The 26,307-nt window shown below is 38.0% G+C and overlaps 1 protein-coding gene across 5 annotated transcripts in view; it reads left to right on the plus strand.

Annotated features, from left to right (window-relative positions):
* Window positions 1–26,096, plus strand: part of GRAMD1C (GRAM domain containing 1C) — a 95,946-nt gene extending 69,850 nt beyond the window's left edge. For all 5 annotated transcript variants that reach the window (XM_058555813.1, XM_058555814.1, XM_058555815.1 and 2 more), the window contains 9 exons: window positions 5,415–5,552; window positions 11,413–11,531; window positions 13,230–13,372; window positions 14,155–14,258; window positions 15,594–15,770; window positions 17,183–17,240; window positions 18,931–19,041; window positions 19,268–19,373; window positions 24,370–26,096. In XM_058555813.1, coding sequence (XP_058411796.1) covers window positions 5,415–5,552; window positions 11,413–11,531; window positions 13,230–13,372; window positions 14,155–14,258; window positions 15,594–15,770; window positions 17,183–17,240; window positions 18,931–19,041; window positions 19,268–19,373; window positions 24,370–24,450 — 1,037 coding nt within the window. In that variant the 3' untranslated portion in view covers window positions 24,451–26,096. The remainder of the gene's footprint in view (window positions 1–5,414; window positions 5,553–11,412; window positions 11,532–13,229; window positions 13,373–14,154; window positions 14,259–15,593; window positions 15,771–17,182; window positions 17,241–18,930; window positions 19,042–19,267; window positions 19,374–24,369) is intronic.
* Window positions 26,097–26,307: the final 211 nt, after the last annotated feature.

Raw genomic sequence — 26,307 nt, forward strand, 5'->3', positions numbered from 1 at the left:
TGGTGAGTCCTGATCACCTTTTGCTCCTTGCTTGTGCCCGTTTGAAGACCATTTGGCTTTACAGCCCTAAGACCTTACATGTAACATTCAGGCTTCTGTTTCTGGAGGTTTTCTTTAAGGTGTATGGGATGACTCCTTTTTCTTATTAGATCATCATTAGATAACAGATCAAGTACTCCTATTGCTTTCCCTAAGCAGGTTCCAAAATCTCGGGCTTATCATATGCATTAAGTGGGTATTATGAATCTATTTTTTATTTTCTTAAAGTTATGAGATTATGAAGACACTTGAAGTCAGTGGACTGGGAAGACAATAGGAAAGGTCAAAAGAAGTAAACCCTCCCAGGAAATCTGGAAATGTATGTGTGGATTTAGAGGGAGCTAGGTAGATCGCAGATTACTTTAAACCAAACATTATTTTATTTAACATGATAGTATTTTGATCTACCGTTGTGAGCAGGCTGAGTGAGAAAATGAGAGGATTTCTTTTTTCTCTTTTCTGCCACCTGTAGACTGTAACCTTTGGGAGGAGGCACTGGACTCTTTTGATGTACACGGGGTCTAGAGTCGAGACCCGTGTATCCCTCTAGACCCGTGTATCCTTGAGAGGAATCAACAAAGGAGAGCATCATGAAATTCTCACGGAGGGACCTGAAATAACTTCTAGCACAGTCCCTTCGATGTGGAGTTTAACTGAAGCCCAGATAGGTACAGTTAGCCTAGAATCTGCTTTGACTGGCTCTTTCTTAATGCTCTAACTCTACAGTAGGCAGTTTAGAACCCACCAAGATTGAAGGGTGCCCTTTTTAGGGATATTTCTGTATTTCCAGAAATGGGCTATGGGTGTCCAGTTGCTGAACAAAATGCTAAGCATTGTGTTTTAATCTATTAAAGCATATTATTAACTTAAAACTTTGATATGTAAAAATTCACAGAGTAAGCTACAGAACTTTGTTTATCTAGAGGGTTGCTGCTGATAGACTTTCTCAGCTTATTAACTACCTCCCTGGTTTTGGGGAGGAGTTCAGAGCATCTGAGAAGATGCTGGGAGTTTCCTGGCAGATGAAGATGAGTTGACACAATGTATCCACGTCCACAAGTACAAGGAAATTATGGCTGTGTTTTCAAGGATACAATATTTCCGTTCCTGTCAGGATTTGCTTCTTCCACCTGCCCTGCTCTATCATGTCGTGGATAGTCTGTGAAACATTTGCCCCAGGAAGTAGAGCCTTGACTGGAAGCTGACAGTCTGGCTGGTGGCATGAGGCACCTGGGCTGTGTCATGATGACAGAGGTTAAATTTAGTTTTGTATAGCTGGGGTTAGAACTTGCTGTGACAGGGTTCCCTCACCAAAGTCACTATGCTGGGAATGGAAGCTAAGTCAGACGAAGATTAGGCTGGGGGAGGGGCACAACAGAAGAGCAACATTGGATTCTGTGATCCGTAGCTGAAAGAACACGATGAATTAGAGGCAAAGCCATGCAAAGAGAAACTGGAATCAGAATATCAGTGATGCTTATTAATTAATAAAGGTGAGGACAAGTAGACCTCTGGGGAAAACCAGAGAAAAAGCCATGAAATAGTCTAGCATTTCAAGGAAGCAGCTGGGAAACTAAAACAGGTAACCCTGACACAGTTACGTGAGTCAGGTGTTTCAACAACATTCTTAAATTGAACTTGGTTTTTCAGGTGTAAAGAAAGCCCTCAATCTGAGTCAAGAAGACAGCAGGTCACCAGTTTTTAGAAAATGGAAGATATAACAAATTGTGTGTCCTTAGTTACTCACACTCCAAATCACCTGCTTTTCCTGGGTACCTACCTAGTACTTTTTTCATACACCCTCAAAACACTGTCAACTTATGGTTTCAGTTTTATTCATGTCCATGCCCCTCTCATATTTATCTGTCTCACTTTTCCCACCATTTCCATAGGCCACTTTCAAACTGATATGTTTGAAATACTATTTCTTCTTTATTGGAAATAGTTAGTAATCTGTCACCAGGTTGAGTGGTGTTCCTTTCCCCATTTAAAATACCACCTCTAGCTTAATATGTTACAGCAGTACCATTGGTAATGCTACTTGGATAGAAGGCTTTAAAGTACCATGAATTTCATAAATAAATAATAAACAGTTTATTTCATGTCCTTACTTCCTGGGACCAATTTACATACAAAAGGTATTATTGTTAATTTCCAGTAGTTGATACCACAAATTCTATTTTGATCAGTCATAGTAGAGAACAATTTATCTAAGAGTGGCGTTTAAATGAAATATGAAAGTATTATATTGAAATACCTATATGCATGTAATTTGTTTTCTTCTTAAATGTGAACAAGAAACTTACTTTTGAAAAATTATAGTTCCAGGGCTCCTTAGAGAAATGACTGCTTCTAGGGTTAGGGTGGGGAATATACAAACTGAGCCTGGAACACCTTGCAGTGCCAGAAAATGTAGAAGTTCCAAAAAAACAAAAAAAGAGGCATGTCAAAGGACATAGGAGTCAACTTGAAAGAGCTCCTGATGGCCAAATGAAAAAATCTGAGCAACAAAATAAATAATGATAGTATTGGAGTATAGCCTGAAGTATAAAATAACTATTCATGGGTCTGTATTGATATAAATGATTGAATAACTATATAAAGGAGGGAGAAAGCACAAGTCTTCTTAGAGTTCCAAATAATCTATGTAGATGCTCCCCCTTCCAGGAGGTGAGCTTAATTCACCTCCCCTTAAGTGTGGGCTGAACTTAGTGACTCATTTCTAACACAAAATATGGAAAGGGGAAAACAGAAACTTTGCAGTTGAGGAACCTGCCACACACCATCTTAATTTAGTGATCAAGGTGAACATCATCATAAATCGTGTTTTTTTTTGTTTTGTTTTGTTTTTTGTTTTTTTGTTTTTTGTGAGGAAGATCAGCCCTGAGCTAACATCCATGCTAATCCTCCTCTTTTTTGCTGAGGAAGACCGGCTCTGAGCTAACATCTATTGCCAATCCTCCTCCTTTTTTTCTTTTTTTTCCCCAAAGGCCCAGTAGATAGTTGTATGTCATAGTTGCACATCCTTCTAGTTGCTGTATGTGGGACGTGGCCTCAGCATGGCTGGACAAGCGGTGCATCGGTGCGCGCCCGGGATCCGAACCCGGGCCGCCAGTAGCGGAGTGCGCGCACTTAACTGCTAAGCCACAGAGCTGGCCCCATAAATCGTGTTGATATGTGTGCCCCCTGAGTTTGATGAGAGGGCACTTCACCTTTGTGATGTTCCTCCCAAAAATCTGTAACCCCAGTCTAATCATGAAACAACCTCAGATGAACCCAAATTGAGAGACATTCTACAAAATCCCTGACCAGTACTCTTCAAATGTGTAAGGCCATTAAAAAACAAGGAGAGAATGAGGGACTGTCCTAGATTGGAGGAGGTATAACAACTAAATGCAACATGGTATTTTGGGTTGGATCCTTGTATAGAAAAGGACATTACTGGGAAAAAAATAGTAATAAAGCCTAGTTTTACTTAATTGTACATCTAAAATTATTCCAAAATAAAAAGTTAAAAAATATGATTGCAAATTCAAAGTCCTATAAATAAAAATAGACCCTAAATATTTTTAGCATTTTCAATAGTCATTATTCATTCAAAAATAGTTATTTAACACTTATTGTTTGTCAAGCACATAATGTACATAGGTGTTGAAAATCAACATGGTCGCTACTCACATGGAACTTAGCGTTTAGTGCAGGAGAGATACAATAAATAGGGCAGTAAGCCAATAAAAATATAATTACCAGGATAAGTTCTGTGAAGGAAATGAACAGGATCAGTAGAATCACCTATACTTGTTTGCTTTCTTTGTGAATATATGAATTATTTTTACAATGAACATGTATTACTTCTGTGTCAGAAAAAAGCTATTTTTCCAGCCTAATTGGGACGTTACCTCACAGAACCTTAGCAAATTGCCTAGTTTCAATGATTCATTTCTATGCTGAGGGAGCCATTACTTGAAATTGCAGCGAATAGAATAGCTCTTGGCTACAGAGAGTGTTGTTGCAGAAAGAAGGTAAATCCGTCTCTACCTGATGTCCCTGAGTTCTCTGCACCTGTAGCAAAATAGAGGGACACAAGTCGTTTAATGAGGAGAAAAGCTACAGGTGGGTGGAGGCAGAGCTGGGAGAGTGTTTCTGATTCTTAGCCCCCTGCCTTGTGCTCACCAGACTGCCTCCCATGGCTTAATATCGACAGATGCTCTACACTGATCATGCTGAGAGCTTGAGTTCTGAAATAGGGGAGCTTCTGCCACAGTTTTCATTCTGAATTGATGGGGCATAATCCTTGAAATAATCAATAATCCCAGTCGTAAAATCATTAAAATTCCATATTGGATTGCTTTATACTGTTTCCTTTACTCTACCAGGCTCCCTGGCCGGTTCCGCCCCCCTTTCTTTTTGATTCGTCTAAGTTAAACTCCGGGCAGTATACAACAGAGGTTAAGTCTGTGTGCTCTGGAGCTGGAGTGAATTCAGAGTCCAGTTCAGTCACTCACTAGCCACGGGGCTTTGGCAATCCTCTCGTGCCTCAGTTTCCTCACCTATACAGTGGAGGTGATGATGATGATACCACTGACCTCCTGAGATTGCTGTGAGGATACGATGAGTTAATACCCCAGGTGCACAAGCACAGTGCCTGACCTAGAGTAAGCACCACGGAAGCGTGGGCTACTTTATATAATGTTTCCAGGGAACAGGAGAAGACGCAAGCACATGACGCGTCTTCATTTGCTACCAGCAGTTTTCAACATCATTATCATTATCAGAAAAATGTGATATACTATTGGGCATTATTTAGCTTTCAAGAATACTTTTCAGAAGGATTTCTTAGTTCTTTTAACGTGTAGTATTGAGAATATGTTGTGAATACAATGATACTTGTATTGGGGGTGTCTGCTTGAAGTCAAGTTTGAAACATTATTCGGGCGCAAGGGAGTGAGCGCAGCAGATAGTAGAGCCACTGATGACTTCTTCACTGACCGTACGAGCATTCGGAAGTAGGACCTGCTAATTGCTGTGGTAGATACCACCCTATGTGTCTCAGTATTGCCTTTGTCACGTCTGAAATAGTCTTTTGAGTGATATATTATGGGAGTTTGATATCATTGAAGTTAAATATTTCTATATCATTTGGGTTGTGACAACTGAAATAGTGATCATATGGAGTTTAGTTAACTATATATTATTATGTATAGTTACATATAGTAGTTAAGTATATAATTTCAATTTAGAGTTTGAATAGTGTCCTGGAATGTGCTGATCATTGTAATCACCTTTAAAAACCATTCTGTGCCAAATACAAGCAAACAAAACAAAACTTTGAAATGACCTTCCCTTTTGGTTCTGTGTTTTCTTCGTTTCCCCAGAAAATATTCCTGTGAAAGATCTTCATGGAAGACTTTACATCAACCGTGTTTTTCATATCAGTGCTGAGAAAATGTTTGAATTGCTCTTCACCAGTTCACGCTTTATGCAGAGATTTACCAATTCTAGAAATATAATAGGTTGGTCTTGTGTTCCTATCTAATGATAAGTTTGGGAGAATTTATTATCCTTAGAGGGTTGAGCCTATATAAATTGATTTTTGTTGTCAGGGAGAAAAATTAGGCAGGCTTTGATTTTACTTTGGTGATATATAAACTAGTATTTAAGTGTTTAGGTTAAATTCAATGTAAACAGTATAATTGTTCAATTAGTCAGGTCCTGCCTACGATTAAATTCAGACCCTTTGAAAACTAAAACTCTGTTTATTTATAAGTGTAGCAGTTCGATTGGGTTGAACCCTGTTTAAAAGGGTTCCATTGTGGAAAAACCGGATGCTAGTAGAGTGTAAATTGGTACAATCACTTTGCAAAATGGTTTGGCAGAATCTACTAGAGCTGAACATAAGCATTCTCTGTGACTTATCAGTTCTTCTACTAGACATACATCTTCCGAAATGGGTACATGTATTCTCTGGATGACGTGCTACGGTGTTCATAGCAGCATTATTTATAATGGCCCCCAAACTCAAAACAGCTGAAACATCCACTAGTAATAGAAGGGATAAACTAATTTCACACAAAAGAATACTATAAAGCAATGAAAAAAGCAAACCGCTGCTACTTAATAACAATTGAGTCAATCTCACAAATATAATGTGAAGCAAAAGAGTACGTACTGTGATTCCTAATTTAAATAAAAAACAGGCAAAACTAATTTATGAACATAAAATCAGCATAGTAGTTACCATTGTGGAGAGTCGGGTGGGTGAAGGCTGGGAGGGAGCTTCTGGGATGCTGGTCAAGTTCTCTGTCTTGATCTGGGTAGTGGTACATGCGTGTGTTTTCTTTGTGAAAATTCCTGGAGTTATACACTTGAGATTGCAGTGTCTGTGGTATACCTCAATGAAAATACCAAAAAAAGTTCCAGTTAGGAAATTAGTTATACTCAGATAAAGGATTCCGTTGATTGTCTTAAAAGTTTTATTTTGGTAAACATCTCAAATAAGCTTGTAGAATTTTATTATCCTTAGAGGGTTGAAACTGAATTTATCCTAAATATTTCAAGATATTTTATAAACTTTGGGAGCAGATGGTTTAGCTTACTATACAAGGTTAGAAAACAGCAGCAGCAGAGATTTACATAAGGTGAGTCATTTGACATAGTCCAAGAGAGAGTTATTCTACAATTTAAATACAGTTTATAATCTAGCCATTTTATTAACCATTAGATGTTATTCCTTTATTAAAAACTTTTATGTAAACATAATTACATATTCATAGATTATATCACTGATATGGATTCTAGATACAAAAATAATTTTTCTTATTATTCATAGTAGAGTAGCAAAGTGATTTCTAGTTGATAGCTATTGAGTCTTGTGATTAGATTAAGAATTTCATAGTTTTAAAAAATCATTTTTTTTTCTGTTCTCCCAGTTTTAAAAAGGTGGAATATCTGAGGGATGTAAATCTTCCTTTTCACTCAGTGGCTTATATTTAACTTACTATATCTGTTCTGAATCTATTTTGTTTTTTCTTGCTATTCATGTCTACCTGGAGAACTTGATATTTCATAAGAGTTGGATACATTATTTCTCTTAATTTTCTAAGATGATGGCCTGTTGATATTGCATTGCCATTTTTATGGCTGCAAAGGCCCACGAGGAACTAGCATGTTATTCCACGCTGATATTAAATGAACTTTGTCTTTTGAATCACAACTGCATTTGGTGTCTGATATCGTATCTAGCTTCAATATGGATGAATACATTTGCTGTCTGATGTTATAAATGGCTTTGGGAAGCAAAGGCTTCTGGCTAATTTTAAATATAAATAGTTATAAGCATATTGCTGTTTAGACCTAGAATTAGTCAAAAGGTTTTCCCCAAAAGAGATAATCTGCTATGATTGCACACCATTCTGCTATCTTCTGACCTTGTTACCTGGTAATCAAAGTTGTATTTCTTGAGAATGGGTTTCAAAGCCTTCTTTTTAAAAATGTTAAGAATTTAATGAAAAATTTTTGTATAGTCAATTATTTGTAGATTTAATCTAATTTCAGCACTAAAATGGCTACTACCGGATCTAATTTGTTTTCTTTTTTTTAATTAGGGAGCTTTTAAATAGATATTCTTGTAAATCTTTGTTTACAGCTTTATGACACCACTTTCGTAATTCAAAACTTAGTTTTAAGTCTTTTTATTCAACTTTTTTTTTTTTTTTTTTGGTGAGGGTTAGCTGTGAGCTAACCTCCGTTGCCAATCTTCTTCTTTTTGCTGAAGAAGATTGGCCCTGAGCAAACATCTGTGCCCATCTTCCTCTATTTTATATATGGGATGCCGCCACAGCATGGCTTGATGAGCAGTGCTTAGGTCTGCGCCTGGGATCTGAACCTGCGAACCCTGGGCCACCAAAGTGGAGTGCGCGAACTTAACCACTATGCCACCAGGCTAGCCCCTATTCAACATTTTAATTTTGAAAAATATGTAAACCTTCAGAAAAGTTGCATGAATAGTATAATAAAACCCATATACCCATCACCTAGATTCACCAACTTTTTTTCATTGTGGTAAAATGTATACATAACATGAAATTTACCATTTTAACCATTTTTGAGTGTACAATTAAGTGGCACTAAGTACATTCATATTGTTGTGCAACCATCACCACCATCCATCTCCGGAATTGTTTCATCTTCTCAAACTGAAACTCTGTACCTATTAAACAGTAACTCTCCATTTCCCCCTCCTCACAACTCTGGATGACCACCATTCTACTGTCTGTCTCTATGAATTTGGCTACTCTAGGTACCTCATATAAGTGGAATCATACAATATTTGTCCCTTTGTGACTGGCTTATTTAACTTAGCATAATGTCTTCAAAGTTTTTCCATGCTGTAGCATGTGTCAGAATTTCATGCCTTATTAAGGCTGAATAATATTCTATTGTATGTATATACCACATTTTGTTTATTCATATGTCGATGGAGTTTTGAATTGTTTCCACTTTTTGGTTATTGTGAATAATGCACTGATGTGAACACTGATGTGCAATATCTGTTTGAGTCCCTGCTTTCAATTCCTTGTATATACCTAGAAGTGGAATTGCTGGGTCGTAAGGTAATTCTGTGTTTAATTTTTTGAGGAACTGCCATCCTGCCATACATTTTACATTCACACCAGCAATGCACTAAGGTTCCAGTTTCTCCACATCCTCGCCAACACTTGTTATCTTCAGTTTTTTGTGAAAATAGCCATCCTAATGGGTGTGACCATTCATGAATTTTAAAACTTTATTACATCAAAGGATTCTTAAACTATTGGTTCCACAATTCCTGCTTTTTATTACTTCAACTCAATACATCAAAATGGCTCACATGTCTTTTTGTTTACTATTGCCATTTTTCTTATAATTTCATCCCCAATTTTTTATATCATGATGAGCTTTACTTAGGTATTGGGGCTTGACTATTCCAAGATATTGTTAATTAGATGATGTTCTAGCACAAGATATTCAGTAGGCTTTTTGGTAACACTGGTGAAAATAGAAATGGAAGACAGATACTTTTATCCTTGTTGATAGTTGCTTTGTTGAATAGTTTGCAGTTTTTTTTTTTTTTTGCTGAGGAAGATTAGCCCTGAGCTAACATCGGCTGCCAGTCTTCCTCGTTGTTTTTTTTTCTTGAGGAAGATATTCGCCCTGAGCCAACATCCACACCAATCTTCCGCTACTTTTTATACGTGGGTTGCCACCACAATGTGGCTGATGAGTGGTGTAGGTCTGCGCCCAGGATCCGAAACTGGAAACCCGGGCCACTGAAGCGGAGCATGCCGCACTTAACCACTAGGCCATGGGCTGGCCCTGAATAGTGTGCAGTTTTTTTTTGTGTGTATGTGTGAGGAAGATCAGCCCTGAGCTAACATCCATGCCAATCCTCCTCTTTTTTTGCTGAGGAAGACTGGCCCTGAGCTAATATCTATTGCTAATCTTCCTCCTTTTTTTCCCTTTTTCTCCCCAAAGCCCCAGTAGATAGTTGTATGTTATAGCTGCACATCCTTCTAGTTGCTGTATGTGGGACGCGGCCTCAGCATGGCCAGACAAGCGGTGTGTCGGTGCGCACCCGGGATCCGAACCCTGGCCGCCGGTAGCAGAGCGCGCGCACTTAACCGCTACCCCACGGGGCCGGCCCCAGTGTGCAGTTTTAACAGCAGGATTCAATGATATCTTTAAATTCTGTTGCTGATTAACAATGGATTATTTGTACAGACGCTCCTCCTTCGACTTATGATGGTTTGATTTAGGATTTTTTGACTTTATGATGGTGCGAAAATGAAACACATTCAGTAGAAACCATACTTCGAATTTTGAATTTTGCTCTTTTCCTGGGCTAGCAATATGCAGTGCGATGCTCTCTCGTGATACTAGGCAGTGGCAGTGAGCCCCAGCTGCTAGTCAGCTACGTGATCATGAGGGTAACAACTGATGCATGTACAACCACGCTGTCCCCATACAGCCATTCTGTTTTTCACTTTCAGGACAGTATTCAATAAATTACATGAGTTAGTCAACACTTTATTATAAAATATGCTTTGTGTTAGATGGTTTTCCCCAACTGTAGGCTAGTGTAAGTGTTCTGAGCATGTTTAAGGTAGGCTAGGCTAAGCTATGATGTTCTGTAGGTTGGGTGTATTAAATGCATTTTTGACATAATATTTTCAACTTATGATGGGTTTGTCCAGCTGAGGAGGAAGATCTGTATAATTTTTCTGAAACAGGCTGGCATTGACCAAAGTAATCTTTTGAAAAGTATTTTAGAATTAATTTTATATCTTCTCTCATGTACACCTAAATAAATCATTTTACAGGAAATTCTGGATGATAGATTCCACAGTTTGTGATGTTGCCTTTTTAATTTAGTTGTAAGATTTTTCCAGATACTCAAAAGGCAGCTTCAGGATCCCTCATTAAATCCCTAGGCCAGTAAAACTGGATATATCCTAAAGCCTTGCTTGATTCCTTTGATGATGGTAATGGGTGAGAGAAGGGCTCCTACATTTTAGGATGCTGATGAATAGCAGCCGAACATACCGATTGCCTAAGTCCACGTGTGCCGACAGCATCAGGTGATTCAGTCAGATCTTTGAATAGAGTTCATGCTGCTGTTACCCATGCTTTCCTAGTCTTTTTAGCTTGTAAAATGACCTTCACTGTATAGTGCTATGTTCTAAAGATATATTTCTGTTCAAAGTGTGTTTCTACTCACTGTGTTACTGCTAAACAAATGAAAGAGAATTCTGATCAAGAACTTGCTATAAATACAGAGAGATTACCCTACATGGGTTTCTTAAATATAGAAGAGGTTATATGGTTATTTATATTCCATTGCCCCCTCCTTGATTAAAAATTTGGCAGATAAGCCATTAACATTACATGATTTCTCCAAGTTGGGATCAAGGTCATGTTGTTGCATAATGACAAATGGCTTTCAAGGTTTTGTCCTCAAAGATGGGAGTGTCGAAGTGTTGTTCTGTCTCTGTTAAGGCTGGCATGATTACTTCTCTTCATAGGTACTGGGGACTTTAAAAAAGAAGCCTACAAGTGAACCAACTTTTAATTTTATCTTTAAAGAAAAGTAAAAGTGTATTAATAGACAACAATTTAGAAGTCAGTGGATCAGCGATGGGGAATATTCACATATAAGATGAGTGCCTAACATTTAATTTTCCTTTTCTTTAATGTTAACTAACACACAGTGTTAAGGAAGTTAGGACTGGTCAAAAATAAAAATTTAAATAATTCAAAAACTACCTCTTTGATTTCATTTTAAGTCATACCCTTCAAATTTCTAGAACTAACTCATTTTATGTTTGCTGTGATTAGATGTAGTATCTACCCCTTGGAATGTAGAACCTGGAGGTGATCAGCTGAGAACCATGACCTACACAATAATCCTTAACAATCCACTTACTGGAAAATGCACCACTGCCACTGAAAAGCAGGTATGTCTGCTCTGTCAGTATTCCCAAAGAGTCATGTGTGTGGGAAGAGAGAAGATGCCTGTCACAGTCACCAATTTACAAAACAATTTCAACAAATAAATGGCAAGTAAAAAAGGGAGGAGAAACCGTTACAGGTTAAAAGAGACTTAAGAAGCAAATCAACCATATCAACCCAATCCTAATTGAAACAAACCAACTGTAAAAAGGTATTTATGAGATTTAAGGAATTGTTAATTTTTTTTATGTAATAATGATATTGTAGCTGTATTTTAAAGAGAATAATATTTATCTTTTAAAGGGACATACTGAAGAATTTATAAAGAGATAGAATTTATAAAGACTGACGTGTTTATGGATGAAATTATATTGATGTCTGGGATATCCTTTAAGAGTAATCTGGCCAGGCAGAGGATGGCGGTGGGGGGAGGGAACGAGGGAGGGGTACAGATGAAACAGGCCTGGACAGGAATTAATGTTGTTGAAGCTGGTTGATGACTTGATGAGTGTTCATTATACTTCATTTCTTTTTTTTTTTTTTTTTTTGGTGAGGAAGATCAGCTCTGAGCTAACATCCATGCCAATCCTCCTCTTTTTGCTGAAGAAGACTGGCCCTGGGCTAACATCGATGCCCATCTTCCTCCACTTTATGTGGGATGCCGCCACAGCATGGCCTGACAAGTGGTGTGTAGGTGCGTGCCCGGGATCCGAACCTGGGCCGCCAGCAGCGGAGCATGTGCACTTAACCGCTACACCACGGGGCCGGCCCCTATACTTCATTTCTACTCTTGTTGTCTGTTGGAACTTTTTCATAATAAATGGTTTAAAAAAAAAACATTACTGGAATCTGATTTATGGGATCATGTCAAAGGTTAGGGCCAAATAACTAGACGGCTACTGTGACATATAGAGAAGAGATGACACGATATTTAATGCTCTACTCTGTGACCAGTGTGGCATTGTCTTACTATGGGGTTCGTGTTTGGCCAATTTGTGTTGAAGTATAGTGTATCTGTCTGTTCTGCAAATAGTTTGAAAATATCTAGTAACATCTGAACTAGTTATGCGACTGTAGTTTTTGTCCATCGGTGTTAAAATTAGAGACTTAAAAAAATTTTTTTTTCAAAAGATTTTCAAACATTTAAGAAAAGTTTGGTATTTTGGTATTGCAGAGTCTGAGAACCTTAGAGGACAGGTAGAGAAGGGGTGGTTAAAATGAGGAAGGTTTGGCCAGCGACCACTTCAAATCCTGTTTAGGGAAAGTGGTGTTTTGTCTGGTTTTCCTCTTCCTTCACATTTTTGGTGAAGGGTGGATTTGTTAAACTTTGATGAATTTTGGGGTGGGGTCCTTGCTTTGTTCAGTTGAATTTTTCCCCTATCAGGAACATTTAAAATTCTTTATAAACTAATAATACACACAAGAGATTATATGATTCCTTTCTCCTCTTCATGCCTAAAAGAAAGAAAAATATAATTATACAATGAAATGACAGGGAGGCAGCAAATACTATTTTTGCAGGTCCCTTCTCCTCAATTTAAAGATAACACAGCCAACATGGAGGCTCTTCTGGCTTTGTATATAGGCTTCTGATGTCTTTTGTAATTTGTGGGAAGGAATTCTAGTAGATATGTTCTAAATTGGCAAGGAACTCGATATATTAAACATGTATATGCAAAAACTTTTTCATCTTATTTTGGCAGACACTGTATAAAGAAAGTCAGGATGCACAGTTTTATTTGGTAGATGCAGAAGTACTGACACACGATGTTCCCTACCATGATTACTTCTATACCGTGAACAGATACCACATCATCCGGTCCTCGAAACAGAAATGCCGGCTGAGGTGAGCTGTCGTCAAGGAGTGTTTTAGTCAGGGTAGGCTAGATTATGCTCCAGTAACATATTAATCCTAAAATTTTTGTAGTAGCTTTACACAACACGGCATTATTTCTTGCTCAAATTACATGTCCCCCAGCGGTCAGCAGAGAGGTGGGGCTCCTCACCCAGTGCCCCACACTGATGACCACTTTGCCATCCGAGAGCTGCACAATCCAGAATGTGTGTCACTTCGGTGTGTACAGAAAGAGAGAGCTGTAGAATTGTGCTCACAGTCCAGTGGGCAGAACGAGTCACAGGACCCTGTTTAATGGCAGGGGGCTGGGAGTTCTCCAGGAGCCCATGGTGGGCAGTAAACCACTCTAGTGCCATGGGGAATGAAAAATGTCGGTGCATTCAAGATAGTGATGGGCCATTATATGCTTGGCCTAGTCTTAGCTAATGTAGTTATTTTCATCGAATGACCACTAGAGATTTTTTAGACAAGGCATTTAGGAAATTCAGAATTTATTTTGAGCCTTTATTGCTATTTAAGTAAAGAAAATTCAGGGCTAGAGAAAGGAAAGAAAAAATGCCACGTACTTAGAGGGAAAATTTGATGGAATTACTAGCAGCACACAGTCATTTTTTAAAGAACTCTTTATCAGGAACAGATTTTCTTTTATAATCTTAATGACTTTGAATCCTTTTGGCTTTCCACGGAATTCAATCTTACATTTAATTACAACGTTAATATAACTAAATTCTGTGCTTTAAATAAATATTCTTCTTTCCTCCTTATCCTATTAGAGTTTCCACAGATTTGAAATACAGGAAACAACCATGGTCCATTGTCAAATCTTTAATTGAGAAGAATTCCTGGAGTTCACTGGAGGACTATTTCAAACAGCTTGGTTTGTAAACTTCTTGATTTATCTATTTTTGTAAAGAGAGCATTTATTAACAAAATGGGTTGATTCTTCACTTGGATTCATAGCAGGAACTGGTAGATGATGTTGGAATGACTCCCACTGAAGTGGTTCCAACTACCCCACTTGGAATTTCAAAACTGTAAATTTTCATTGGCTTAACAGACACACATATAATGCTTATTACATGCCAGACGTTGTTCTACGTGCTTTATAAATATCAACTCATTACAGCCCTGTGAGGTAGGTACTATTATTTTTTTTCCGTTTTACTAAAAAGAAATATTGAACCACAGAGACAGGTTAAGTGACTTGTTCAAGATCACACTGTTAGGGGCTGTCACGTGCACTGCCTCTGCGAGGAGCCACGGAGGCTGACTGTAGTGAGGGGCTGCATAACTCAGTCATAAATATGCCCTTGTGTTTGCTAAGGTCTGGGGAGCCCTCGGGCCCTCCCTTAGCAGCCCAGCTTTTCTGGATTTATGCAGGGCCACTTAGCAATGGATCATGCGCACGTATGGATTACTAGACTGAGGGAAGTCATACAGTTGTTCTGTTTGGATATTCCTTAAAATACACATGAGGAAAAAATACACATACATGAGCATAATTAATTTCAGTTCAAGAAAAGCTGGTGGGCAGTCAGCTCAGGTAATTTAAGGCTTCATCATCTAGTTTGTCGGTTATTTATTTTCCTTGCTTTTCTGTCTTCGGCTATTTCATTATTAAGCTCCTTTTCAGGAGCAAAGAAAATGCAAGTCAAAAATTAGTTTGGCTACTGGATAATGGGCTTCTTAATAAAAATCTGGTGAAGGAAAAGGTTGAAACAAATGACAAAAATGAGGTTTTTAGGTTGTCTGCAGATTTTCTTTACTAGTGCTTCCTTTTTTGCAAACTCTCATTGTAAATTAGAACTATTATATGCTACGCCTTCCTTTGAGATTGACAATCACGTACTATAATCTATCTTGGAAATCTTTCTAATGATCCACTAGAGGTGGGTAGCCTGTTGTTTCCATAACTAAACTCGTTACATTAATATTTAATATAGCACATGGTGAATTTGCTCTGATGATCCCATCATTTATTAATACAGTTCTTTTTCCTAGAATAACGAAGCCTCATTATGGGATAACCGTACTCTCTAAAACTTTTCATTAAGAGTAAGGTTTGAATCTTGGCCATAAGAACCTAAGTAATAGTTAAAGAAAGTTACCAAGGCTTAAAAAAACAAACTGAGAACAAAATAACAACCAGACCCTGTGTATGTTATAGTTGAGAAGCTTTCTCCACTATCTAAAGAGTTTTTTTTCTTCTTAGAATCAGATTTGTTAATGGAAGAAACTGTGTTAAATCAGTCCATTGAAGACCCTGGAAAACTTAGTGGCCTACGAAGGAGAAGGCGAACGTTCAACCGAACAACGGAAACGGTTCCTAAACTTTCCTCTCAGTGTTCTTCTGGAGACGCAGGCCTAGATGCCAAAGGAGATGTTACAGGTAGCTGTTAGCTGGTACACAGAGATAAAAGATTTTAGTTTACTTATGTGAAGGAGAATATTCCTCTTGTTTATACGACACATCAGTTAGGGTGTCTCCCTTTCTTCTTTCCTTTTCTGATAATGTTTATCAAACTCTGAGTTCCTTAAAGATAATTAATATATAGGTAAAAAGGAGCAGTTGCAAAATGGCTGGCATATGGCCAGTAGAAGTATTTTATTGGGCCTACATGGTATTTTAAAAATTGGACATTTTTATATAAAAACTCAGATCTGACGGCCCTGGACCCAAATCCCTTCATAGCAACAGTTGGTTGGAGCTTAGTGGTAGCTGCCCCATTGGTGGTGTGTGTGTGCTCCCCAGGTCACCATCCCCACCACTGACCCCAGCCGCTGGACGCTTTGCTCATTAATTTCCTGCCCAGCATTTACAGATATCTGATTTGTACTCTGGAATGTACTACAAGGATTATATGCTTTTAGTCCTTATGTCAGGGCCAGTCCAGTAAAACTGCAAAGGTGGAATTTGACTTTCATTATCTCCACTCTCAATTTTGAAGACATCTTGCCTCTACTAATTGTTACTACCTCCCTCTCAGACCTACAAAACTGTCATTCCTTCTCTTCTTTCTATATTATCAAATCCTCTTCTAATGCTTATATCTTAGTGTGAATATGTTTAGCTACCATTTAAGCTTAATGGCTCTTTAATTTTGGAATTTAAAAGTTGGGGCAACAGAGAACAGGTGAGAATGATTAAAAAAAATTTTTTTTTTAAGGAGGGAAGCACTGTACATGAACCCAGCTCAAATATTATTGCCGAGATGGAGCTTAGCTAGAGATGGTACATGATGTATTGAATTGCTTATTTAATTTTAGAGTAAATTAATTTGCAATATAGGCCAAATTTGCAGGATGGATGTAGGTTTTCTTTTTGTAGATTTGTTTTATATTACTCAGGATATCAGACATCAAAATAGGGGTGCAGGGAATTCACCCTAAATCACTTTGTCTTTACAAATAATTTTTTATTTTTATTTTTTTTGTGAGGAAGATTAGCCCTGAGCTAACATCCATTGCCAATCCTCCTCTTTTTGCTGAGGAGGATTGGCCCTGGGCTAACAGGCATGCCCATCTTTCTCTACTTTATATGGGACGCTGCCACAGCATGGCTTGACAAGCGGTGCATCGGTTCACACCCGGGATCCGAACCTGTGAACCCCGGGCCACCGAAGTGGAGCATGTGAACTTAACCACTAAGCCACCAGGCCGGCCCCTACAAATAATTTTTTAAATTTCTGTTTCCAGTTCTTTCAAATGAAATTAATTTTTACCAGTTGTAATCACAATCCTGATTCTAATGCAGCCTCGTGTGTGTGTGTGTGTGTGTGTGTGTGTGTGTGTGATCTGCAGGAAAGAAGAAGGACATGGAAAGCTGTAACACCACCCTTATCGTGGTGATGAGTATTTTGTAAGTAGTTGCTTTGAATGCTTATTTTGCTTGTGTCTTATCTTTTAACAGTTTCCAAAGGGACTTGAATGCATTTATATATTATTGTGTAGAAATTGCCACTATTTGACCAATTTTGACCTACAAAAACAGTAATTTTTTATGCTTCAGTCTGATAGTTTTTGATGTATGATTTTCAGAAGAATTATTAAATTTCAGGGAATATCAAGTACACATTCATAAATGTTTTTATTTTTTAAACTAATCTGATTTATTTCTACCATCATAGGTTTTTATGGGAAGTTCCATAAACTTAAGGGGAATATTTACATATGCAGGCTGGTGAAATCCCAAAAGTGCTATTTGATTAGACCAGGGTCCTTACCCTTTACTGTGCATAAGAATCACTTGCTAAAATGCAGCTTTCTCAGCCCCAATCTCAGAGATTGAGTTAATAGGTCTTGAGTAGGGATGGGGAATCAGGATTTTAAAATGCACACTCACATGGTGAGGAATACTGGGGCAATTAGTCTGAATCTCAGCGTAATCTATGGGAATCTACTCAGCTAGTCACAGTTAGACTATTATCTACATGGCTCATCTTGAATCTTGAGGTAGTCCATTATATTTAAATGAATTGGTTCTAACTGGGTGATATACTCTGGGTGAATATTTTTTGGAATGAGGTTCTTTGATCAGGTGTTTTCTTTAATGAGACATTTCAGAACATAGAAAATGTTTGTTGTGCCTTGGAGTTTTATAAAAGGTTTTCATATTCTGTTTAAGTTGGTTTGCTATGACAATTTTGAATAGTAAATATTATCAGTGATCTTCTGCATTACTTTGCAGAAAATTTATGGTCAAATGTTGAAATGTTGATCTATGTACTATTTCAGTGCCACAATAGTTTCATAGATTTGATTTTTTTGCCACTACTTTAGTTTTTACTTTTTAAAAAATCCTCTTCTGGACAGGTAAAGGTGAATACTGTATATTTCAAGGGCAAGTCAATATTTTAACAGAAAAATAAGAGCGAGATGATGCCACCTATATATTTGCATATATGTGTAAAAGAAATATATGCATTCAGTTGAAAGGCTGCTGTGAGAACTAACAGAGTAAGCTCATTTAGCAGGTAACATTTTATATATGACACCATTAATGTATATTTGGGATTTGATCCTTCCTTTGTCTAAGTTGAACTAGAAATTTTTGCTGAATGGTAATTTTTAAAATTAGTTTTGGCTTCCCCTGGGAATAAGAGGTACATCATGCTTTACCTAAGATCAAGTCCATATTGATCTTCATTTCCTGTTTGAAGTGCAGCATTATGGGTGTATAATTGCTTAAGCCAAAAGCACCCAAAAATAGATCTTGAAAGCTTCCCTGGTAGATTTCTAAGCTGGTGGCCGCATATCAACACTGGCTGGGATTCCTGGCAGAAAGAGATGTCAGGGACAATCCCAACCTGCTTTATTTGAGGACTTTACTGTCACTCTAGTTACCTGCCAACTTTTTTCTCAATGTCCACTTAATACTTAAAAGAAATTATTTCATACAAAAAGTAGAGATAATTGATTTAAGTAATAGCAATGATTGGAAACTAATCTAGATGATATACATTTTTGAAGCTTTGCATGTGTATTCTGCATTAGCAGTGCTTCAGGTCTGGATAAGGGTGGATTAACCAGGTATGATTTGCTCTGCCTAGTTTGCTGTTGCTAGTTTTGTTGAATGTGACTCTGTTTCTGAAGCTGTCAAAGATAGAACATGCGGCTCAGTCCTTTTACCGTCTCCACCTGCAAGAAGAGAAATCTTTAAAGTAAGTATCCCCCCACCTCAATCTGTTATTATTTCGATTCTTTAGTTGCAGAAAATTTAATTCCAGTTTTAGAGATTTGGGTCTGCTAACTATTCTGTAGTCATAAACTTTTTTTTGTTTGTTTAATTTTTTGTTTTGTTTGCAAATTTATGGGGCATGGAGGATTTCTAGAAATGAAAGATTAAAAGCTATTCCCTTGGTTATTAAGATGGTATTTTCCTTTCAGTTTAGCCTCTGATATGATGTCAAGAGCAGAAAATATTCAGAAGAACAAAGATCAGGCCCATCGTTTAAAAGGAGTGCTCCGAGACTCCATCGTGATGCTTGAACAGGTGGGCATCTGCGTGCACCGCAGTACCGGGGACTCTTGCACCAGGATGAATCATTGCTGCTGTGGTTGTGGGAGAATATTGGCTATACCATTATTTGAAGAAGTCTCCTAGAGGCAACTATCCTTGCCAGTTTCTGCATTATGGATATTATGTACATAGTCACTTGTACTGTTTTTACAAAATGGGAGCATACTATACACACCATTGCCTACCCTCTTTTTTCAATTAGTAATATATTTTGAAGATGTTTCCATATTAGCATGTATATATCTACCTCATTCTTATTGATCTTTCTATATACAATTTTATGCTTAATATTAACTCTTTTTATAGAAATGGTAGATACTGTATATACTGTTCATTATTTTGTTTTTATCTATTAACCATGTATCTTGGAGATACTTCTATATCAGCATATAAAGCACTTCCTTTTCTTTTAACAGCTGCATAGACGTCAACTGTATAAATGTGCCATAATTATTTTACCAGTTCTCCAGTGAAGAATGAACATTTAGCTTATTTTGGTGTTTTGTTATAAACATCTCTTGGACATAGTGTCATCAATATGTGCTGCTCAATTCCATGAATCAAAACTTAGGACTCCCTTTGAAAAATAAAGATTAATATTTCCATTATAATACAAGCTTACTTTTCAAAATTGAAAAATAGAGAATAGTCGAAGAGAAGAAAATCTATAGTTGTAGCATTCACACATAATCACTGTTAAGTCTTTATTTCCTTCCATCCTTTTCTTGTATGCATTGATTTGTTTTTTAGAATATTCAGTTCTTGAGCATTTCTTAGGCTATCACGCAAGGCACTGAAGATTACAACTTAAACTCAGCACTCTTCAGACGCACAGTATCTACAGTTCCATAATAGCTTTCTCCCCCGTCTCAGCAAGGAGTCTACCATATTCTCACTTTTCTCCTCATCCTCTCCTCCCATTTCCCCCCAGTCACTCTCGACTGATGACCATGCTTCAAGGACAAAAGAGACATTCCCTCTGCTTCTATAAACAAATCTCCAAACCTTCCTATCGCTGCTCCCCTGTCCTCTTCTCCACTCCCGTTAGAGCATCCCTCTGCCTGTGGGAGGCAATCTCCACACGTTAGCAGGAGACTCCATCCATCACCACTCTAGCTTCCCCATTTTCATCTCCCTCATTGAACTGGATCTTCACCATCAGCACATCACTCTGCTCGGCTATCTCCTACATTAAAGAGCCCACATCATCCACATCCTTCTCTCTCCACTTGTCTCTCTCCACTCCCTTCCACAGTCACCCTCTTCCAGAGCGGCCTGCTCCGGCTGTCACACTGCTTTATCCTTCATAACCATTCACTTTTTCAAGGTTTTATTTTCACCAAAATCACTTGTTCTCATAAAGAGTTAACTTGTTCTACAAGGTTTGTTCAGAAAAATAGCAACGCCAGCACCCTCCTCTCTATTTCTTTCCCAAAGACAACAATCTTTTAACTCTTTTAGTTTATTCTTCTGGTGTTTACTTCCATATTTATAAACAACAAGCATGTATCGATACTTCTTGATTTTTCTGTTTTAGACATTATCGTTTGACTTCTTTTATGGAAGACAAGGATTTTGTTTTCTTTTACTTCTTCTTGTGCCCATTTCTAATTTCCCCATCCTCCCAAGGAAGTTACAATTTTGGTTAGATCAATATTCAGCGTTTGCTTTGTTCTGACTAAGTTTGCTATTTTGAGCTGAGCCAGAGAATAAGCCATGACTACTTTTTCTTTCCTGTGCTTTTTCTTATCCCTGAAATTTTCTTATTACAGTTGATTAGTATTTCATCCCCGAATGCTCTGTCTGTTGTATGAATCTCCTTTCATAATCCTCATTCACCGCAAGAATTCTATCAGTGGAGCCCCTGACGGGCTTCTCTCAGGACGGGTGGCCCTCCTCGTGGGTGCACAGCTGTCGTCCTGGGGATTCCTGTTGTCCATTGCCTTTGTTTCCTTTACCCCCTCCTTTTAATGGAGCATATCTTCTAGTCTTTCCTGAGAAAGACAGTATGGAGCTAAATATTTTAAGACTTCAACTGCCCGAAAACTTCTTATTCTGTCCTTCCTCTTGATTAATAGTTTGGCTGGGGATAGAATTCTGGTGTGGAAATAGTGTTCTTTCAGAACATTTACGGCACTGCTCCATTTTCTTTTGTTTCTAGTTTTGATCCCGAGAATTCCGAGGCTGTTAGCATTCCTAATCCTTTAATCTGGAAACTCATGCCCTTTAGGTCTGGGAAGTAGTGAGTTATATAGTTATTTCCTCCCCCCCGATTCTCTCTGACTTCTGACAGCTCCTGTAATTCAGATGTCGGCCTTCTATTGACTGGTTGTCTAATCTTCTTACCTTTTCTTTCCAGCTTCTGTTTCTTTGCCTTTTTGTTCTGCTTCCTGAGAGATTTCTTCAACTTCATCTTCAAATTCTTCTATTGAGTTTTTCAATTTTTGCTAACAAGTTTTTAATTTCAAAGAGCTATTATTTCTCTGAATTTTCTTTTTTTATGGCAATGTGATCTTTTTAAATGGCTGAAATATCTGTATCTTTGACCATATTACTGATAGTTAAAAAAATTTTGTTTTCCTTTTTCTTGCATACTCACTTTCCATCAAGATCTTCCTTCCTTGTTCTGATTTCTGTCCTTCAGGTTAGAGGATTTCTTTAGATGTCTGTAGTCCTTGGTTGCCTGCTTGTATGGATCAGAAGCTCTTAACATGTGAGTCGGGCTGGTCTACCCTGAACTTCTCTGTAGATCTGGCTGGGCTGTTGGTTGAGAAATCCTGATATCGGTATCTTTAGGTCTTTCCTCCTGGATTGGTCAGTTTCCACAGAGAAGACTCTCCTACCTGAAGGATTAAGGGCTGGCTGCCAGTGTTTTAGGAGCTGAGTGAAAGAAGAGGGATGGGGCTGGGGGGCAGGGCAGAGGGGATGGTCGCAACATTCAGTATATACTCTTTCGTATAATCCCCATTTTTGGTATGGTACCACTGTCTTTACTGACGTCTTGATGTCCACCCCAGCCAGATAGCCAGAGACCCTCTGTTTTATCCTCTCCAGAAAATAAAATTTTAGACTTTTGCCTAGGTTGTAGGAGAGGTCAGATGCCCAAAGTTTCAGCCAATCCTTCTTATTTTAGCCCCTTCCTTTTTATTCCCACTTCCAGAGATTCCTGGCCATCAGTTCCTGAGGCTTTTGAGGATTCTTGAGGGTAAATTTGGTTGGTTCTCAGCTTTCTTTACTGTTAGCTTAGGATTCAGCTTTTTTAGGCCTGCTAAATCGTTCATCTGCTTTTGAGTTTCCAAAGTTGTGTTGCTGTTGTTACCTTTTCTGTTCTCCCCACCCTTGTGGATTTCTGCCTTTTAAAAAAAAAATCCCTTTGCCATGCTTTTAGTGGGGTTTCAAGAGGGAGCTAAATTGGATGCCTGTATTTAATCCACTCATTCGCTCTTCAGCTCATTCCTGCCTTGTTTTCTTCCCCCATACCTTCCACTGAGATTGCTCGAGCTAAGGTCCCCAGTGACCTCTGGCTTTTAAAATTAATGTACCTGTTTTTAGTTTTCATCTCACAGTGTCAGCATTTGACAGAGCTGACCACTCCTTTCTTGAAACATATCTAATCTTGCCTTCTTTAAAACCATGAAAAAAATCCAGCTTCACTGTGATATAATTCTATCAAATTTACCCTTTTAAAGAATTTTTAGTATATTCACAAGGTTGTGCAACCTTCACCACTATCTAATTCCAGAGCATTTTTATCTCCCCCAAAAGAAACCCCATACCCATTAGCAGTCACTCGCCATCCCTCACTCTCTCAGCTCTTGGCAATCACTGATCTCCTTTCTGTTTCTATGGGTTTGCCCTATTCTGGACATTTCCTATAAATGGACTCATACGATATACGGTCTTTTGTGACTGGCTTCTTTCACTTTAGCATAATGTAAAACTACTTTCTGCTAGTTAAAAGCATTCCTCTACCCGACCCCTTCTGTCCAGTGCTCTGGGCTCCATGTTAGATTCTCTTCTGTCTCTACTGTCCCTTTAGGCGAGCCCATCCGCTCCCTTCTGGAACACCACATGTGCCAATGACTCCCCATCCATCTCTCTCACCTGGATGCCAAGAGGCATCCCAGCTGATCATGTCCAAAACAGAATTCAGTTTTCGCCCTAAGTCAAACCTAATTCTCCTCTAGTTGACCTAATTTCAGGAAATGATACTACCTTCCTCCAGTTGCTCAAGTCAAAAACAATACAGTATGTAAGTCTGTGTTTACGCATGTGAGCATTCGTTTGAGTTCCGTATCCCTCACTAGTCTGTAAGCTCCATGAAGGCAGGGACAGTGCCTGTTTGGCTCACCATTGTATACCCAGTGCTTAGCACACTGCCCAGCACAGAAGAGATAAGCAATACATATTTGTTGAACGAATGAATACAAAAAAGCATAAGACGTAATTCTTGCTCTCAAGTTGCCTACAATTTATTAGAGAAATCAGATGTCCATGTGTATTGTTAAGTGTCAAAGTAAGCAGTGATGCTTTGAGAGTTGAGAGGCAGGATGATTAGGGAAAAGTAGCTGGAGACAGTGGGGATGGGTAAGTGTCAGATCGTGAAGACAAACGTGCGCATGATAGCAAGCAAAGGCTGGAAGCGGAACTTGAATTGTTTAGGGGAGGGTGAGGAGAGCCCTGCAACTTCAGAAACCGTTTAAGAAACACGCCTTTCCCTCTGGATAGTGAGATTAATGGAAATTCATACACAGCAGTACACTGTAGGCAGAAGCGCAGCACTACAGCAAATGGGAAGAACTGAGGAGCAGTCACGCTGACAGACACCCTGAGGAATCAGGTGTTTTATAGTCAGTCTTTTATTTGGGCATTAGTATAAACAAAATTACATTAAATGTGAATGTAAACTTTTGGCATAAAAATAATAAGATTTAAGCATTCTGATTTTGAAAATTAATTTTGTTTGCAGTTGAAGAGCTCACTCATTATGCTTCAGAGAACCTTTGATCTCCTAAATAAGAACAAGACAGGCATGACTGTCGGAAGCTAGTGATCTTAAGGACTGAAATTTAGCGATACTTGGAACTAAAAGAAAACAATGTGAAGAAAACTAGAGGATGAAGGATTTTAATTGTCACAGGAACATTTCCATATTTTCTCATTTATTGGTAGTTCTAGTATGAATATTCTCTTTAATAACATTTGTTTGATAATGAATCTCTGATGGCCTGATACATGTATATATGTATACTTCTTAAACCTAAGTCTGTGTAAAAAATTATGTATAAGCTGTGAATTCTCCAGTGAAGTGTGAAATATATTGTGGATTTGAGTTTCTATGATACAAAAAGAAAATGAGACACTCTGAATTGAATGGTATGACCTCATTTTTCAGTGAGGTTTGAAGTTTGCTGCCTTAAATTGATCTGTTAGCACAGAATGAGTATGTGTCTAATAGGCTGCTCTCACAATTGAGACACATTCAAGAGGCTCGAGACAACAATATAAGAAACCTCTAAACTGCTCCTCCTTTTGAAGCATCAGTTTTCAGGCATATATTATAACATTTCTAGGTTTTTGTACTGTAAGTATTACAATGTCTTCATTTATTTAGCATGCAAATTCAATAGATAAACCTTTTGAATCTGCATGTTGATGATGATTATCTGCAAAGTTCTTCATCCATATGGTGTCTTGATGAAAGAAATAGGTGTTTCTTTTTCAGGTAGCTATCAGAGGTGAGATTATCTTGCCTCTTCATATGTCAAATGGCAGAAGAGTCCATTTCGGAAAAGGAAACATGTAGGATACCAATACTCAAAAACGAAGAACCATGCTCTGAGTTGTAAAAACCGGAAGATTATGTTAAAATCTGGGCATTTAGTGACAGATCAAATGAATACTTGAACTAAGCGTGGCTTCAGCTTAGCACTCTTTCATGGTGAAAGTGAGCCATCTGGTTGAAAATAATTTGTGGATTAGTTTTCAGTAGCCACGGATGGCTTCATTTATTCATGCATGTGTGTGGCTTGTTTTAGTCAGTAAATTATAAGCCAGACACCAACTTTAGCTCTTTAATAAAAAACTTTTGGAGGCATTATCTCTCAATACAAGTGCACCGACTGAAGTTCTAAGTCTGATACAAGGTTTGGCTCTTTTCATAAAAAGTTTTTAGGCCTATATATCTCAATACAAGTGACGCCTCTGGAACAACTGTTTGAACAACTATGGCCTTTACTTAAATGTTTCTTTTTTTCCCCATAGTCACCAAAGCCACATGGGATTGCTAGAGTTATTTTTGAGATGCCTATAGAGAATGAACGTATTGACTCCATTAGAGGGAAAATAAGTTTCTCTGGGTGAATTTCAACTCACCTCCCTTGGGGCACCAGTGTACCTACCTGGGGGTTTTTTGATAAGGATTTATGAAGTGTCTGGCTGTGAGCAAGAGTGACTGGATTATAAACTTGAAACCTTGTTCTCTGTTAAATTCACAAAAATGATCAGTGACAAGCTGAATATTTTTGTGATGTTTCTTTAAAACTTGTACTTCATAACATACCTCAAAGAAAATTACCGAAGTAAGTTGGTTTATAAATTACAACTAAATATATATGTGTGCAGAATTCAATTAATTGTATTTAAGACTGTTATGTAAACTGAGTATCAATAAAAACCCAAAATCTGAGTTGTAGTTTTTCTTCTTCTGTTTAAAAAGCCAAAAATACTAGAAAGCCTTCTGTAGGAAAAACATGTACATGGGCCTACACTCTTTAAATTTTTTAAATAAAATGCAAAAATAAAACCCAAAGAGGATTCTCATCTTAGGGCAATTTCATTTCAAATATGCAGACTGCTGGAACAAAAGTACTAGATAGGCCTGCTGGTCTAACGTAGAGACTGCACG

This window comes from Diceros bicornis, chromosome 15 (genome assembly GCF_020826845.1).
Source record: "Diceros bicornis minor isolate mBicDic1 chromosome 15, mDicBic1.mat.cur, whole genome shotgun sequence".
In the NCBI taxonomy this organism is placed as follows: Eukaryota; Metazoa; Chordata; class Mammalia; order Perissodactyla; family Rhinocerotidae; genus Diceros; species Diceros bicornis.